The sequence below is a fragment of the Aspergillus glaucus genome (genome assembly GCF_001890805.1).
Source record: "Aspergillus glaucus CBS 516.65 unplaced genomic scaffold ASPGLscaffold_16, whole genome shotgun sequence".
NCBI lineage: Eukaryota > Fungi > Ascomycota > Eurotiomycetes > Eurotiales > Aspergillaceae > Aspergillus > Aspergillus glaucus.
This window is the reverse complement of record NW_019170468.1, coordinates 21,824-37,602: the sequence shown is the minus strand read 5'-3', so window position 1 is coordinate 37,602 and position 15,779 is coordinate 21,824. Positions and strand designations below refer to the sequence as shown.

At 50.4% G+C, this 15,779-nt stretch overlaps 5 protein-coding genes across 5 annotated transcripts; 1 reads left to right on the top strand and 4 right to left on the bottom strand.

Annotated features, from left to right (window-relative positions):
* Nucleotides 1-372: 372 nt before the first annotated feature.
* On the top strand, nt 373-1,694 carry ASPGLDRAFT_1496150 (uncharacterized protein; the record flags this gene model as incomplete). Its single annotated transcript, XM_022542055.1, has 4 exons — nt 373-530; nt 656-835; nt 874-931; nt 1,142-1,694. The coding sequence occupies 4 exons, from the start codon at nt 373-375 to the stop codon at nt 1,373-1,375; spliced, it is 630 nt and encodes a 209-aa protein (XP_022398718.1). The 3' UTR covers nt 1,376-1,694.
* ASPGLDRAFT_75726 (40S ribosomal RACK1 domain-containing protein) lies at nt 1,420-5,863 on the bottom strand. Its single transcript, XM_022549817.1, has 9 exons — nt 5,539-5,863; nt 5,331-5,457; nt 4,968-5,268; nt 3,935-4,293; nt 3,430-3,872; nt 2,930-3,018; nt 2,661-2,787; nt 2,244-2,561; nt 1,420-2,055 (listed from the first exon to the last, which is right to left on the bottom strand). The coding sequence occupies exons 1-9, from the start codon at nt 5,752-5,754 to the stop codon at nt 1,630-1,632; spliced, it is 2,406 nt and encodes an 801-aa protein (XP_022398717.1). The 5' UTR covers nt 5,755-5,863; the 3' UTR covers nt 1,420-1,629.
* An 845-nt stretch (nt 5,864-6,708) lies between these two features.
* On the bottom strand, nt 6,709-10,346 carry ASPGLDRAFT_556952 (uncharacterized protein). The gene is made up of 3 exons (XM_022548153.1): nt 10,315-10,346; nt 7,004-10,241; nt 6,709-6,947 (listed from the first exon to the last, which is right to left on the bottom strand). Exons 2-3 carry the CDS (start codon nt 10,090-10,092, stop codon nt 6,932-6,934), a joined length of 3,105 nt encoding a protein of 1,034 aa, XP_022398716.1. The 5' UTR covers nt 10,093-10,241; nt 10,315-10,346; the 3' UTR covers nt 6,709-6,931.
* Nucleotides 10,347-11,251: 905 nt separating this feature from the next.
* ASPGLDRAFT_49403 (uncharacterized protein) lies at nt 11,252-12,199 on the bottom strand. The gene is made up of 2 exons (XM_022547100.1): nt 11,885-12,199; nt 11,252-11,826 (listed from the first exon to the last, which is right to left on the bottom strand). Exons 1-2 carry the CDS (start codon nt 12,182-12,184, stop codon nt 11,647-11,649), a joined length of 480 nt encoding a protein of 159 aa, XP_022398715.1. The 5' UTR covers nt 12,185-12,199; the 3' UTR covers nt 11,252-11,646.
* Nucleotides 12,200-12,873: 674 nt separating this feature from the next.
* ASPGLDRAFT_27426 (uncharacterized protein) lies at nt 12,874-13,947 on the bottom strand (the record flags this gene model as incomplete). Its single annotated transcript, XM_022543658.1, has 1 exon — nt 12,874-13,947. One exon carries the CDS (start codon nt 13,945-13,947, stop codon nt 12,874-12,876), a length of 1,074 nt encoding a protein of 357 aa, XP_022398714.1.
* Nucleotides 13,948-15,779: the final 1,832 nt, after the last annotated feature.

Here is a 15,779-nt window from a genome sequence, read left to right as displayed (position 1 = left end):
AGACAATCGTCATTTGAGCTAAACTATATATGGGGTAGTGCATCGTGATAACAAAGGCACGAGCGATCTTGCGGTAGATCTTTCTCCTCTCTCAACCACCACAATGCATCTCCCATCCGTTGTCGCCGTCGCGCTGGCAGCCACTGTCAGCGCCAGACTCACCGCTAATTCTATACAAGCCAAAATCGATCATCTCACCAGTCTCACATCAAAGGCTGACGGCCCAATGATGAGAGCGAGTGCTCATAACTCCCACTCCAGAACACTTCCTGTATATCCTTAAATATCCAAGTTTCTTACTGCCATGTTTCTGGACACTAATGTAAATATACTCACAGCAAGTCGAAGACACTCTCAAATCTCGTTACAACCATGCAAATCGACGTAGACGAGTTCCAACAATCTACCATCGCTTTTAACAATTGCATGTATACACCCGACCCCGAGGGATGCATGGATTACCTCGAAGAAAACCTCGAAGACCCAAGCATGTCTATCGGAAAGGGACCTATATTTCCTGAAGCTGGACAGTAGGCAATCTGCACTGCTTTCCGCGAGGTACGTCTACAAATCCTGTACACAAGACACAAGACATAACTGACAAGATACAATAGTTCGCACTCGTGCAGAAGCGGTATATGGATTCTGTCCGTAGCAACCGTGTTTTCATTCGCAAGAGCCCTCATTGTCCGACTATGAGCAGATATCTTCGAGAGTTGAAGGGAGCTGTTCATAAATTTGACGCTGGGGTTATTCAGCTCGTCCCTAGCTGCAGGTCTGATATTCGCTGGTACGGATGGCCAATGGTGCATGTTGTGAATATCGTTGTTAATAGGTATGAATGATGTGTCTGGTGTATAACCTATGCTTCAGGATAATATGTTGCTATGCGGGTACATTGAAGATTGCACTGCGCTCCGAAGCCGGTTATGTACAACTGATCTGATCAAAATGGCTCCAATCGAGAATATGTGTGCATCACCGACCTGAACCCCTCGAATGATCCTGGTGTTCTTCAAGAGATCACCGTAATCGAGGTTGATCTTTTAGATCTACAGGATCTACAACTGTGTATATGCCAACCAACACATAAATCACAAGATTAAAGGCATATATGCTAGCCAACTGACTATGGAATTAGTTCTTCAATGAACGCAAGGAGTGTCTGAATGGAATTGAGGAAAATGCTTCGCCCTCGGACGATTATACTCCTGAACAGATTGTGGGTTATTTTAAGGACTTTTATGCAGCTTTTGAGGGGCTTCATGAGGGGGTTGCTGAGCGGATTCCTAAGTATAGTGGTGATATTGCAAACTATACCAGTGAAATGCAGGATGCTGTAAAAAAAACGTTACAAATTTTTATGGATAGGTGATTGAAATGAATGTCTCATGTCCTGTACGAAGATAGAGTAGAAGCATAGTTTACTGTCATTCCATCATGGCTCATACATTCCGATATATGCCAGCCCGCATGTCTTTTTAGTTCTTTTTTGAGAATTTTTGCTTGTAGTGTTGCTCTGTTTATATCAAAATAGAGACATGATAATAAATAAACAGATTAAAAAGAAAAAAGGTCCCCTCCACACACTTTTTAATTGCTTCCATTCATCATCACGACATCTCCCATCTATGCCCTCGACATAACACCCCAAGCACGGATCTTGTTGTCGGTGTAACCAGCGAACAGAGTCTGTCCGTCAGCGCTCCAGGCCAGGGAAACACACTCGGGCTCACGGCTCTTCTTGCCCTTCTCGATGTACTCGGGCTTGAGCTCGTCGACCTTGCTCTTCTTCTCGAGGTCGAAGATGGTGATGCTGGTGGCGGTGGCAGCGCAGAGCCAGTAGCGGTTGGGGGAGAAGACGAGGGCGTGGATCTCATCGCCGGCGTGGAGAGAGTAGAGGTGCTTGGACTCGTTGAGGTCCCAGAGCATGGTGGTACCGTCCTTGCCGCCGGAGGCGCAGAGAGAACCGTCGGGGGAGATGGTGACGGTGTTGATGTAGCCGGTGTGACCGATGTGGTCGGTCTGGAGACGGCAGGAAGCGAGCTCCCAAACCTATTCAAGTCATTAATATCTTTTTCGCAATTTCCGCATACGAAAAAAATTATAATAATGTAAAAAAGTCCCTCAGGCATTATGGTGAATGTTTGTCTCATGGCCAGAAGGCTCTGAAGTAGCAAATACGTAGATATGCAAGCATCTTTGGGACTCTTCGAAATCGAAAACAGGATGTAGAAACGTACCTTGACAAGCTTGTCCCAGCCAGCAGAGACGATGACGGGGTTCTGGGGGTTGGGGCTGAAGCGCACGCAAGAAACCCACTCGGTGTGGCCCTTGTCGGTGATGGTGTACTTGCAGTCACCCAGGGTGTTCCAGAGCTTGATGGAACGGTCACGAGAACCGGAGACAATCTGGCGGTTGTCGGCGGAGAAAGAGACGGAGAGGACGTCGTTGTTGTGGCCGACGAAAGTGCGGGTGGTGGCACCGCTGGCGAGCTCCCAGAGACGGAGGGACTTGTCCCACGAGGAGGAAAGAGCGTAGGCACCGTCAGAGGAGATCACCTATATCGTCCGTCAGCCTTTGTTTTCTTTCGCTTTTTTGCCTTGATTGGTTCTCGTTTCGCTCTCGCGGCTCGAATACAGTGGAATGGGGAATCGTACACAGTCAGAGACGATGTGAGAGTGACCCTGGAGGCTGCGCTTGGGGTAACCGTAGGCCTGCTCGTCGCGGGTAAGGTTCCAGATGATCAGGGACTTGTCGCGACTGCCCGAGAGCAGCATGTTGGGGCTAATCAAAAGATCTCAAGTCAGAATCCATATCCAAAATTTCCACGTATTCTCCATCGCAAATTTTTCCCGTGTATTTTCTCTCTTTTTCTTTTTTTTTTTTTTTTTTCTTCTTTCCTCCAGCAATTGCAGTTTCGACGTACTTCTCCAAAGAGGTAGCCAGGGAAGTAACCCAGCCATTGTGACCCTCGAGGGTGCCGCGAAGGACCAGCTGCTCAGCCATGATCGGAGTCTGGGAGACGATGAAGGGACCGCGAAAGGTGAGAGGAGGAGGATGAACGCGGGCGGAGCTATTGTCGTTGACTCTGGGGCTGGGATAAAATCACAGCAGTTTCGACGAGGCGAGCAGACAAGCTGCGTGCCCGCCCGTGCCCTAAACCACCGCCTGTGGGGACGTAGCCCTAGCCTAAGCGAGTCACGTGATTCTATACAGATTACCCTAAATGTACGACAACAACGGCAATGAATACTGAGAACGTACGGAGTACTGCTAAACGATAAATGATACAATAATATTCAATGACGGAGAATTACTATACAATCATGCATAAACAGTATCAAAAGTCACATAGTCTTATACGCGGTCCTAATGCACCGATTATCTCAAGAGCATCTCTGGCAGACTCGCAGATCAAGAAAACACCTTGATATTCGGCATCCTCCCCAAGCCTCCACCAGCAGTCTTCTTATTCTTTGCAGACTCAAACCCCTTTGCGCTCTTATCTCTCACATGCTGCCTCAACAGCCTCAAAACCTCCGACTCCGCCCACCGCGACGGAACAGGCCGATACGCAGCCCTGAAGGCGCCATGAGTCTGCGCCCACTCGCCGCTCTTGGCTCCCGTGCGCTTCCAGGTCTCCGTGACGGTGTCTTGGGTCTGCGTCTGCTGTTCTGCGAGCTGGCCGTCAGTGGCTGCAGACTCGGCAGGTGGGTCCTGCGTGGCCCAGTAGTAGATGTCCCAGTCGTTCTCGTCGAGGAAGCGATCGTACTCCTCAAGTTGCTGGGTTGTCATCTCGGGGAGATAGACGTCAGCAAAGGTAGAAAGCAAGAGGTCGGATTCAAGAATTCCGCGTTTGCGGCTCTGATCTGTAGTCACTCGTCAACACCCATTCAACCCAAGTCACAAGGTCCAATGGAAGGGAACATACACAACAACCTAGCCCTCCTCGTCGCCGCATCCTCCCCCTTCCTCTTCAACGGCTCAACCTTAAATTTAATCCCCTCCATCTCCCCAACCCCGAGCTCCGGCTTCTGCGCCCCAGATTCCTGCCGTCCACCCGTGAAATGCTCAACCCGTCCGGGATACGGATCCGCAGGTCTGTAGTTTGGATCGACCGAGCTCAGCATCTCCGGAGGCGCGCTCTTCGCGCCGACTTTCGGGTAGTCGCCGGTCATGGTGGAGGTGGTGTTGGGGATGGCTTGGTTAGGGGGCTTAGAGGTTTGGTTTTTGCGATGCTCGGGGGCGAGCGATGTGTCCGGGCGTAGTCTTTTGTCGTTTTCATGGTCGCTGTTGCGGATGGTTGTAGTGGTGAAGGTGCGGGTGAAGGGGAGGTTGGTTGTTGCCGTCGAGGGACGGAGGAAACGGGTGACGAGGCGTGGTGTGGACATTTTGATATCAAACACTCTCACTGAATCTTAATGTTCAGTGTCAATTGGGAGTGTCGAGAATGAGGAGATGAATAAACGTGCCCCAGGTTTGGCCGAGGATGGCGGGATTGACATCATCCGGAGTTCATGCTGCAGTTTGTTTGTAATGTTTGCATAGTCTGGCCAACGGAGGCCGGCGGATTACGGACCCGCTCTATACAAGTACTAACAGGATATTGAATTCGATAGTTATGGCATCGCATTGCGGGTTTCTTAAAGAGTAAATATGTCAAACGGTAATGATAAACTGGGCCACGAGTATTACTCCGAGAACCAGAGCTTCATAATCATGATTTTAAACAAATATATCCGAGAGTATTCAAGCCCATGTATTCAACAAGAATACAAACTCATATTCTGTCATAAGACAAGGCAGGAAAGGAACAGTTATTATCATCAACACATATTATCGTCCACCCCGAATAACCCAGCCCATCAATCAATCTAGATAAGGTGCTTGGATCTGTTCCAGTTAGCCATCTATAACCCCAACATAGCCGACAGGCCCAAGGGAGTCTAAAGGAAAGAACAGACCTAAAGTAAGCCCGCAGATAAACAACCTGCCAAGCCCCCAGCCCCATGAGCATCCCCATCGTCCCAAACGCAAACCACTTAACTCGCTCATTGGTACTCTCGTTGGTATCCCGCAGCTTCTGCTCCCGCGCACGCAGGTACTCCATCTCGTTCACAACCTCGGCTACCATTTCTTCAATGCGGCGTAGTTCGGTCTCGACGGGCTTGAGCTTCTCTTGCGCTTGGATGCTGGACCAGTCGCGGGCGTCGGCGCCAACGTCGATGTCGAGTTCGATAGAGCGGTAGGGGTTGGTGACGGCGTCTGCATCATTTATCAGTATACTTGCTCGCGCGTGTAGATATAGTTGGGGATGGAGGACGTACTGTGCGAAACGAGCTGGTTCTCAAAGCACACATCAAACGCGATGTCCGCGGGAGAGGTGAAGGCCTGACGAGTCTCGCCGGTGACGTCCTTCGGACGGCCGTGGTCGTTGCCAAGAGCATCCTTGATCTATATCATATCACTCCATTAGCATCGTCCCTCCGATTACTCCCAATGGCGTCCCCCGAAAAGGCACGGGGAAAAACGTACGTGCATGTTGACCATCTGTCCATCCCCCCTATTCCCATCAACAATTGCCGTCACCACGACCAACTGATCCTTCAGCACAAAGTTCCGTATGCACCGTTCATTCTTTGAGCTGTGGCCGGAGACAGCGGGGAGATCGAATCGGAGCGCCGATGTCAGCTGCGCGAGGATGAGGAGGGAGAGGAGCGGGCGGAGAAGTGATTTTAGCGTGAACCCCATTTTTGCGTTGGTGAATTGGTCTAGTTCATGGAGGTTAGAAAAGAGAGAAAAAAGATACGGGGCGGAGAAGAATTGGATTCTCGATCGGTAGACCCCGTCGGAGACACGTACTCTGTTCGAGGCCGGAGGAACTGTTTTGGTGATGCCACGCCGCTGCTAAGGGGGTGGAGGAATAATGTTCCGGGCGGATTTCCGCTCGCTACAACTCTATACTCCGGAGCAGTATTACAATCTATGGACGAACATTATAGCAATGGAAATAATAACTGATAAGTCGTGATTCTCGAATTGGAGAGAACGAATAAACTCCTATATACAGGTTGGTAATATAACAAGGAAATTGAAACAGTAAAGAAGGAACAGTCCACCCAATGCTGAAACCCAAGATATTCCCGCTGTTTCTGATCAAATCCAGAAGGCCAAAAGCATTAGAGATTAAAGGAAATAAGAAAATTAAAGAAAGTAAGAAGGTATTAGCGCGGCCAAAATCAGATATATCAAAATCGTGGTGAGCCATAAAAGAGAAGGGATGGGAAAAAAGAAGACAAGAAGCCGAAAAAGAAATGGCCCAAATATAATCGTACTGGTTCGGACGCTCCAAAACGCATGACAGCCATAGACACAGAGAGCCTCGACACATATACAAGAAAGGGGGAATAAACAAGAAAGGAAACTCGTCAAGGCAAAAAGGTCAAATCAAGCTTCAACCTTCTTTCTCCGCACGAATAACCGGGAGATACCATTCGAGTCCTTAGGCTTGCTCGTTGCAAAAGCTGGAGGTGCCCGAGGAGGCTCTGGAGGCCCGGTATTCTTGAGAAAGTCAGCCAAGTCGCCGGTATCGGTCTGTCTCTTGGGCATGGCTGTCCCATGAGTGACCTGCACTGTAGCTGGTTTGTTCCCACCATTTCGCTCCATGCCAACCTTGCTGGCATAATCCGACTGTCCCGAGGGACGAGGATCAGTCTGGGCGGAGTGCAGAGATGTCTTGGAGGTTTTCGAGGTGGGTGATTTTTCTGCGTTGTTGCGGAGGAAACGGGCCTTCATGGCAGATGCACTAGTGAGACTGCTTGGAGATTTGCTCGAAGGAGCGGTCACGTTGGTCGTGGCAATTGGCTGCGGAGTCGAATCAAAATCAGGAGGAGGCTCGCTGCGCAGGAAATCAACCAGGCTTTCCTCCTTACGCTGAGGCTTCTCTTCAAGTCTCAGGAGCTCCTCCAGCTCTTCATCGTCGTCATCATCAATAGCATACGGATCCCGGACCCGTCGTTGCTTCCGGACAGGCATCGGGTCATCGTCGAATGCCTTCGCACCACCGGAGGGAGCCGATGTGGGCGCAGGAGCATCTGCTTTGCCGTTGGCGCGGTTGGACGAGTCCAAGAGTCCCGTGCGGGAACCCAGCGAGGCGTGAGACTTGGTAGCCATCGAGCCATTGGGGGTACTCTCGCCGGAAGCCCGGGAAGCAGAGTTGTTCATGTCATCGGAATCCATTGTATTCCGGAATGGTGCAACGGAGCGGGAAATGCGATGAGATCCAGGCGTAGGCGGGCCCTCACGGATGAAGTCAATAAGCTCGGACGTCTGCTCTCCTCTGGGAGCCACAGCGGAACGAGCCTGCAACCGTGGACCAGAGGTGCTTCTTGTCGAGTTGGACAAACCGCTACCCGGCCTAATGAACTTCTTGGAGATCTCCGTAGCATCGGAGAACCGACGCATGGGTTTCGAAGGGGCGTCGGGGCTCTTAGTAGCTTCTCTTGCACTAGCAGGGCCATCAGGTCCGCTCGACTTCACAGAACTAGCAAAGTCGCGAGTCGAATCGGCCGCAGGCTTCGCATCCTTAGGCGACGAGAGACCCTCACTGGCTGCAGCAATCGGCTGAAACTTGGATACTGGTCTGGCAAGTGACTTGGAATTCATCTTCGGGCCTAGATCCCCGGGAGGACCAGTGCCCTTCAAGAAATCTGCCAAATCCGCCGTGCTCGAACGATTGGCCTTCCAACGAGGCGAATCGGGTTCCTCCATGTCCCTCATGTTTTTGGGCGTCAAGGTGTAATGAATCGTTTCATCACTTTGGATAAGCTGGTCCAAGCCTGGCGAATTCCTGCTACCACTCGATGGTCGGCTAGTCTCAGAAGAACTGCGAATACGCGGAGACGCGGATTCACCGCGCGGCGATCGGCCAACCATGCCTTTCAGCTTATTCGAGACCTGAGAGCCGGATGACCCTGCAGTAGGCGGGCGCTTTTCACTGTTGCTGTCCGACTTGGAAAGCGTCGATAATTGTCCGGGAACTCGCTGGACGGAAGCCCGGTTGGATGTAGCAAAAGCCGGAGAGGACCGGCCAGCGCGCTCAGCTGATGACCGTCTAGGAACAGAAGGCGCAGGGCAAGCTCCCTCGTCGTCGTCCTCATCGTCAAGAGCAAACCAGGTCTTTTCAATAGTCTTCTTCGCATCGTCGGCCGCTTTTTGTGCGTCGGTGGAGTGGCCGTCAGCCCCTTGCGTCGGAATGGGTACCTCGATCTCTGCCGGCACGCCAGGCGCACTGGACGCCGAAGCAGAGAGGGACTTTTTCGAGTCGTCACTAGCCTTACGCCGTGGGCGCTGGATGGTCGAAGTTGGCCTAGACGTCCCCCGATCTTCGATGATCTCAGTCATACCACGCTGGGTCTCTTCGTTCAGATACGCCGTTTCAGCACTGCCAGGCCGACTGACCTCAACCTCGACCGATGCACCTGACAGAGAAGGAGCCATGATAGAGTGGCGTGCAGTAGGTGTCTTCGCCCCTTCGGAGTGACGATGTTCGGTTGAGAATTCAGTCGCCGTGGGCGTGGAGATCGCCAGACCGGTGGATTCAGGATCAACAGACTCATCCTGCTCGTACATGGTCTCCAACCGGCGTCGTTCCTCCGACGGAGTGGGGGACACAATATCTTGAGCATCCTCCTGTTTATTGGCACCCGTATCTACGGGTAGCGCAGCCTCTTCTTGGGCTGCCACAACGTCCAGAGGGAAGTACGAATTGTTAGGCAGCGAGCGCGAACGGGAATGGCGGTTCAGCTTTGGACGGGACTCAGGGCCAGCCACAGGGGAACTTGCCACGGAGCGAGATCGGGGAAAGGAAGGAGACGAGAGTACCATGAGACTTCGTGGACGCACTTTGTGGGCCACAACAGCCTCCATAGTCTGAATCTCGCCTTCCGGTTCGGCTGAGAAACCCGGGATAGAGATTTCCTTGATGTCGTGCTCCGACATGGGCAAAGGAATAGACGCTGGGTCAATCTCTTCCTCGTGCGCTTCGGTGGTCTCAAACGAGGTAACCGAACGCGCGGGAAGCTCATCGATAGTGATGACACTACTCTTGCGGCTGCTCGCCAGTGTGGATGCAATGCCACGGCGACGGAAAGACTCTCGCGAGAGCGTACGGGACAAATTCGGGGTGCGCATTCGTTTCCTCCACGTGCGCCAGAGCCGGCCCAGGGTGGCGTTCATCGCCAATTTTTCCATGTCATAATCTTCAACGACCAGACGATCGATGCGGCCGCGTTCTGCGCCGGATTCGGCAATCTCGTCGTGCTCGAGGCTGAGCTTAGTCGACAACCGAGACCGGGCTGTCTCACCGGCAATGATCAAGGCCTGCTCGCCCAGATGCTCGATAATTGAAGTAAGAAAGATGGCCGCAGCCGGGGTGATGTTGTCGACATGACTGGCGAAGCGCCGTGGGGCGGTCTCCGTCTCTGCCAGACCATCGCGGACGATGTGCTCGTCCTCCTCGTCCTCCTCCATGTCACCCAGGCGGGTGTAGACCATACAGCGTAGTCGAGTACGCTTCCACGATCGGACAAGATCGAAGTCGCCGGTAGGTTCCTGACCACCACGGAATTCAAGATGCTCATCACCCTCACCACCCATGTATTCACTCAATTCATCATCAGCGGCAGACACGACTTCTTTGGCGAGGCGAGGTTTCAGCACTTCAGCGACAGCGGGTCGGATACTGGAGAGCTGTGTGGATTTGGAGACGGCCAGGATATTGAAAAGCAGATGGTCGAGGAAACCGTTTAGATGCGAGAGGGCTTCTGCTGTGACCAGCGCATTGGCAGAGTCACCATTGCCTTCCCCATCGTGGTCATCGGCGACGAAATCGACTGTGTTGAACTCCTGGTCCGCGGTAATGATCTGCGCAGCGGCGGACGAGGCAATGAAGGCTGGCTGAGGGGTCACGGGAGGCGGGAGGAGGAGATTGATCCGTGGGAGCTGGCCATCGCTTGACATGCTCGTGCTGCGAGAGCGTGAAACAGACCCGAAGTCGAAAGGTTCGGGGGTTTTGCTAAGAGGGGGCATCCTGTGGCACCTGCGACGTGGAATCGCAATAACACACAGAAGAATTCCTTTTTTGTCTTGTTGTTCTTCAGTCTTTATATAAGAACAATTCGATCTGAGCTCAGAATTGGAGAAGCTTCGTAAGCACGGTCTAAAAACGCCCGGTCATTCTAATTGCGAGGACGAAACAGAGTCAGTCAGCTTCAAATTCACAGTCACTTGAACACCAATACAAATACGAACCCGTGAGATTATATGAGAAGTGGTAAGAAAGGATTATAACCGTTTCATGTCCAGCAGAAGAGGAGAAGAAAAAGCAATGAACGTTTTGGAATCCGGGGAATTTTTGTGACTTGCAGAGAGAATGTGACGGCCGTCGTGGGGCGTGGACTGAAGAACGTGATAAAGAAGGAGAAGGAAGAATCCAAAAAGAACAAAGAATCGAAGAAGAAAAGAATGAAAGAAGCAATGAAAGAGAATATTCAGGAGAAAAAAACGAAGAAGGAAAAAAGAGATGAAGAAGGAAAGACGAAAAGAAAAAGACAACCCAAAGTTGGGGGAAATCAGGAGAGGGAAGTGGAGGTGCGGTTAGAGTTTCACACGATCGACGTACGCAGTAGTAGTATGTAAGTATACGGAGGGTACGGAGGAATATAGATCGAGTCAATATTTGCATTGGAGGTACAAGCAAGTATTTAATATTTATGAGAGAGAACAAGTATTTCCAATGTCAACCAAGCCAAGTGCCATGGGTAAAAAAGCAAAAAAGAAGCAGGTGTTGGGACTACCAAGCACTGACTGTAGATGGTCTCTGCTCCACTGGTCCAGGTCAGGGGCATACTTACATAGTAACTTTGAATCCCAGGGGCCACCCTATTCCCACTGCACAGTCAATGATACTCTACACAGTACTCCGTATATACTACTATGCAGAATTCATAAATTTATAATTCAATTACTAAAATGATAAATATTTCCATCCCAACGGGATAATCTCTCTTGTGCGAGTTCCCATGTAGCACTACATACGTAGTCGGCTCTCTCCTACTGCAATGGCCACTACTGCCCCGCACCGCCAATAGTTCTTGTCCATCAACCCTGGAACCATGGATTTTATTCCATATCCACGGGTTCCAACACAGACCAGGGGAAATATTCTGCACAAGAACTCTTTCATCTTTCTTCCAGAAAACTGTCAGTTCCTTATTCCTCCGATTGCTTTTCAATAGATAGAAGCTTGGCTGTGGATGCTGGCTGCATAGTACTCTGTAGTTGTCTGTCGTACAGAGGCTGGACTGTGCAGGACAAGTGACCCTGACTCAGTCGGGTTGCCAATGATGCAATGCTCGTATCCCGAATCCCCGGCGGGTACGGATACACGGTCAGTGTGTTGGAAATAGCATGTATGCAATGATCCCGGGAGTGATCCCGGTGGACATTGCGTTGAGTCTACCAATCTCTGCAAAGCCACATCCATCCTGGGCCCTGAATATTTCACCGCCCCAATCCCCCTCGGTCCACAGAACTCGAACTCCCTCGCCTCAAGCCCAACACCAACAACCGGATTCTCAGCAATCAAAGGGAAGTTAGCGAGTGCGCGCGATGTAATCCGACTCCAAGACAAATCAACAGTATCCAAATACGGGCATCAATCTCGTAGTGTCTCGAGTATCTCCTGCCATCGATCGCGAGATTCAGAGGTAAGACGGACCCATCGAAACGAAACAACACGGAGAGAATGGCCAACGCGACAAAGTAACGCCGCCAGATCATCCCTTGATACAAACATGTTGCTGAGTGTGACTTCCTGTAGTTGTGTTGGTGGTTGAAGAATATCCATATGCATGAGCCGCCTCAGAAACAATGCAGCGTCTCCCCCGATATCGAACGACATGGACAACTTCTGGAGATTCGGCGCATGCTGGATAAACGCAATCCCCATGTCCACGGCGACGCGAGACTCCATCTTGTAATCAAGCATCAACTCTCGTATGTGAACCCAAGCAGCGACGAAATTCCTTCCATGCAGATTCGGTAGATTCGATAACCGTCTTGGATCAATCCCACATCCACCACATCCACCATCTTCCGCCAAATCTACCAGAAACGACATCGTCGGTAGTCCCGTATCAGCAATAATATTCAACAGAATCGTGAGAACATCACTGCGCGTCAGGAATTGATCCTCGTATTTATCCTCCGACGTCATGGGATCATCAATCTGGAAAGAGGTGCAGTTAGCGCAAGATCTCAAGATCCTCTGCAGCTGCTGTACTCCATCCTGGCGAAGAGGATCCAGGAGATGACCGTCCGCATGTCGATTCCAGATGATTCCCTTGCCGTATATCGTATCCTCGCTAGTGACCAATAGCCGGTGGGCATATTGTCCTAGTCGCGGATTATCATAGAGTTGCTGGATCGAGGTGCTGGATGATATGATCGACCAGTTCAACGGGCAGGTTGCGGAACGGAGAGGCGGCTCTTTGTTTCCGGATGTAGGTTTTCAGCTTGTTCAACGATTTATGTATACGAGCCATTGTACGGAGGGATACCGGGTGTTGAGAAAAAGGGAAACAGGGGATGCCATATTGACCACGTCAAATGACTGCTGGTCTATGCTGTAGCTAAGGGCAAGGCTGACAAGGCTGAAACGGACCAAGCACTCCGAGGATAATAAATCAACACTCTATGCTGTCTAGGCTAGCTTCAATATACTTGACATCACTTCGTAAAAACCGAAAGAAACCCGCTAATGTTTTCAACACTATTCACAAAACGAGAACCCGAAATTTTTAGTCAATGTTAATGGACCTTCCAATTCTCCAGGGCATATGTGACTCCTCCGGCAAAAAAGCTCAGCTCATCCGCCTCCACGTCCACGTTGCCTTGGGCCAATCGCTCCACAAGCAGCCTTTGGATCCGGTCCATCAAGCTCAAATTATGGCTTTCTAATGCCTTTGTCTGCGGCGTCAAACCCATCTTTTGTGAGCTGAGCGCCACCAGCTCTTCGAATTCGTCGGGTACAAGCAGGTTGCGAAATACTCCAATCACATGGTTCAGCGCATGGTCCATGTATACCCCATCGCTGCAGTTCGTCTCCAAATACGGAGTCTCTGCTTGTCCCAATCGAATGTCATCCACCAAGGCACGGAGCCGCCCTTTGTACTGGGAATCGGCAATCTCTTTAATGCCGTTGACGTATGCCACAAACAACTGCCTGTCCACATCCACCATGTCCCCTGGGTATTCCTCAGGATCAATGGAATTTCGCCAATGTTCCTCGGTCGATTCGATTGCGGCCGGCTTTTCTCCGTCGAAAGTTTGGAGGCTGCCGGAAGACCGCGCCATCTCCATGAGCTCATGGCAGGTCAGCCCAGTGCCAGGCCCTTCGTCTTCTTCGAGCTCAGGCGCTTCGATGTACTGCACATTCGGATCAAACCGAACTATCGACTCAAACGCGATGAATGAATCATCGAACATTCCGTCCTCGTCTTCACTGATAATTTCGGACATGGCATCGTCGGTGTCCCAGCAAATAGACACTTCGCACAACTCTTCGTCTTCTTCTCCTTCGGACACAGTCTCGTATTCGCAATCAAACGCATCGGTCCCATAGCCTGATTCCGACTGCGCATCCTCTATTTCAAGCTCGGTCTCTGGCTTCTTCAAGATAGATTTCAAATATGGGCGTAATTTTGACTCTGATGAGGGTTCCTGGCTCGGGGCAATCGACGTGTCCACCGTAGTCGGATTGCTTGAGACTATCGAAACCTCATCGGAAGCATAGCTGCTGTCCTGGGAGAGAGACACTTCGAGATTCGAAAATGCAGAAAGCGACTCCCAGGACTTTCTGCTCAAGGTGGTTGGTTCGCCCATTTTGAAGAATCTGGGAATCCGTGTCCTAGGACAACGGTCTCTAGGTAACGTGAGAACTAGGGAAAAAACGTAAAAGGCGTAACAAACTACTTAGGTTGTTCGTGTTGTTTTGTTCGACGTAAGAAGATTGTTGAGTTTTGTTTTTCTGAGAATCAAATGGCTTTGATGGCCTCCAGTAAACCGATATAGGTCCATTATGGAAGCGCTGACGTGAATCGGAATTCGTTTAAGGGAGAGCGACGACGAGGGAACCCCCGACCTTAATGCACTTAAAAGCCATGACTCAAATTCCTGATTCTTGTAGATTGTTTCTCGTTCTTGCGTAAGCGACACGGTTGGATCTGCTTTTTTCCTTTCAACGATTCGAGATATACCGCTCCGAAGTAATACATGTAGATCGTGAATCTGTTGACGTCGAACGAAGGAATCCGGAGCGGAGAGGTGTCGATATTCAGGGCTGAGTAGTCGAAGACCACGAACGCGCTGCGTCTCTGGTTATCCGTCTTTGACTCGTCTTCAAAAGACAAGAATCGATCGTGAAAACGTGTGGTGAGATTTCAAGGGCAACGGTAGTAGAGTGTTGGGTCTTATTGTGTCATTCCCACTTGTGCGTGGGATTCTGACACGAATAGAGGCGCCGCGGGGAAGACCGGGCGAGGTGTAAAAATAGAAAAAGTGACTTCTAACTCCGATTAAGAAGCAGGGGTGTTTTAATAAAAGCGTTGGACACTCAAACAATAACAATAGATGGTAGTAGAAGTAGCACGGTTAACGGTGCTGGAGAAAAGGAAAGGAGAAAGGGAAGGCGAGGGGGCGAAATCGGATCGCTCAGCTTCCCGTCATCGTCACCTGACCTGTGCGTCTTCGGCATTCCGGAACAGGTTTAGCCGGGTTCATGCTGAGTCAGATCAATGATTCCGTGTTTGGGAGAACTTCCTGGAAAAGTCATGACTGAATTGGATACATACTCCGTACAGTCTCACAGGGCTGACAGGAACATATTATGTACAGTGGGATAATTTGCCAACATGGTGAACAAATCACTATGTTACTGGACTACAATATTTCATGACGCTTCGCTAAAGCCATACAAGTAGTCATACGGCCCTCTAAAACTCCGTATGCCATGCATGATGATGACGCTAATTTTTAAGTAGAATGTCCGGCGCTAAGAAAGCATGCCAAAAGCCTTAGTTTACTTTGAAGTATATCTTTCATCAATCATTCTTTACGTGGCTTTATCTGTCGGCGATCCCGTCTTGCATAGAATACGGTGAACTTTCCGAGGCTCCGAGTCGATTCAGCTTCGAGAAGATGAATGGATATGTTGGCAGGCTCAAAGAAGGCTGTGATTATTTCCTCGGTTCCTGCACCTCGTTGGTCCTCATGCGCTTCCTGGTACCCCACGAGGCTGTGATGAAGGAAGGCTAGGAACAGAGGCAAGGAACAAACACGAGTTGATCACCTCGAAATAACCGTATCTGATTCATCTACTCCGTACCACTTCTGACTTCATTGCTTTGTTTGGATTGTCCAATCGGATGGACCCAGTCTGCGCAAGCACGATCACACGTACGCGCCGCATTACAAGCAATTCGGACAAGAGAGGAAACATAACATATCGATTCAGAAGAGTACCATGTACGAAAAATTGGGTTACAGGTACAAGTCCGCTTTGCAATGCAATGCGCAAGCCTTCGAGAAGTCTTGGGTGAGCTTCGGACGCATGCGTTCTGTGCTTTATGAAGGCTCGGTATAAAAATGAATAATTATAGAAACCGGTCTTGCTTCTTTTTTCCGAGTCAATCAGAATTCGCCTTGGAAGATGAGAG

Excerpts from the sequence above, each read along its gene's own strand:
- ASPGLDRAFT_75726 (XM_022549817.1), bottom strand. The coding sequence starts at position 5,754 with ATGGGGTTCACGCTAAAATCACTTCTCCGCCCGCTCCTCTCCCTCCTC. Across the intron at positions 4,294-4,967 it reads TATCTGCGGGCTTACTTTAG|CGACCATGAAAACGACAAAA; the intron begins GTCTGTTCTTTC and ends CATCCGCAACAG. Across the intron at positions 3,873-3,934 it reads GAGGAGGGCTAGGTTGTTGT|ATCAGAGCCGCAAACGCGGA; the intron begins GTATGTTCCCTT and ends GAGTGACTACAG.
- ASPGLDRAFT_556952 (XM_022548153.1), bottom strand. The coding sequence starts at position 10,092 with ATGCCCCCTCTTAGCAAAACCCCCGAACCTTTCGACTTCGGGTCTGTT.
- ASPGLDRAFT_49403 (XM_022547100.1), bottom strand. The coding sequence starts at position 12,184 with ATGTCGTTTCTGGTAGATTTGGCGGAAGATGGTGGATGTGGTGGATGT. Across the intron at positions 11,827-11,884 it reads TTCTTCAACCACCAACACAA|TTTGTCGCGTTGGCCATTCT; the intron begins CTACAGGAAGTC and ends TGGCGGCGTTAC.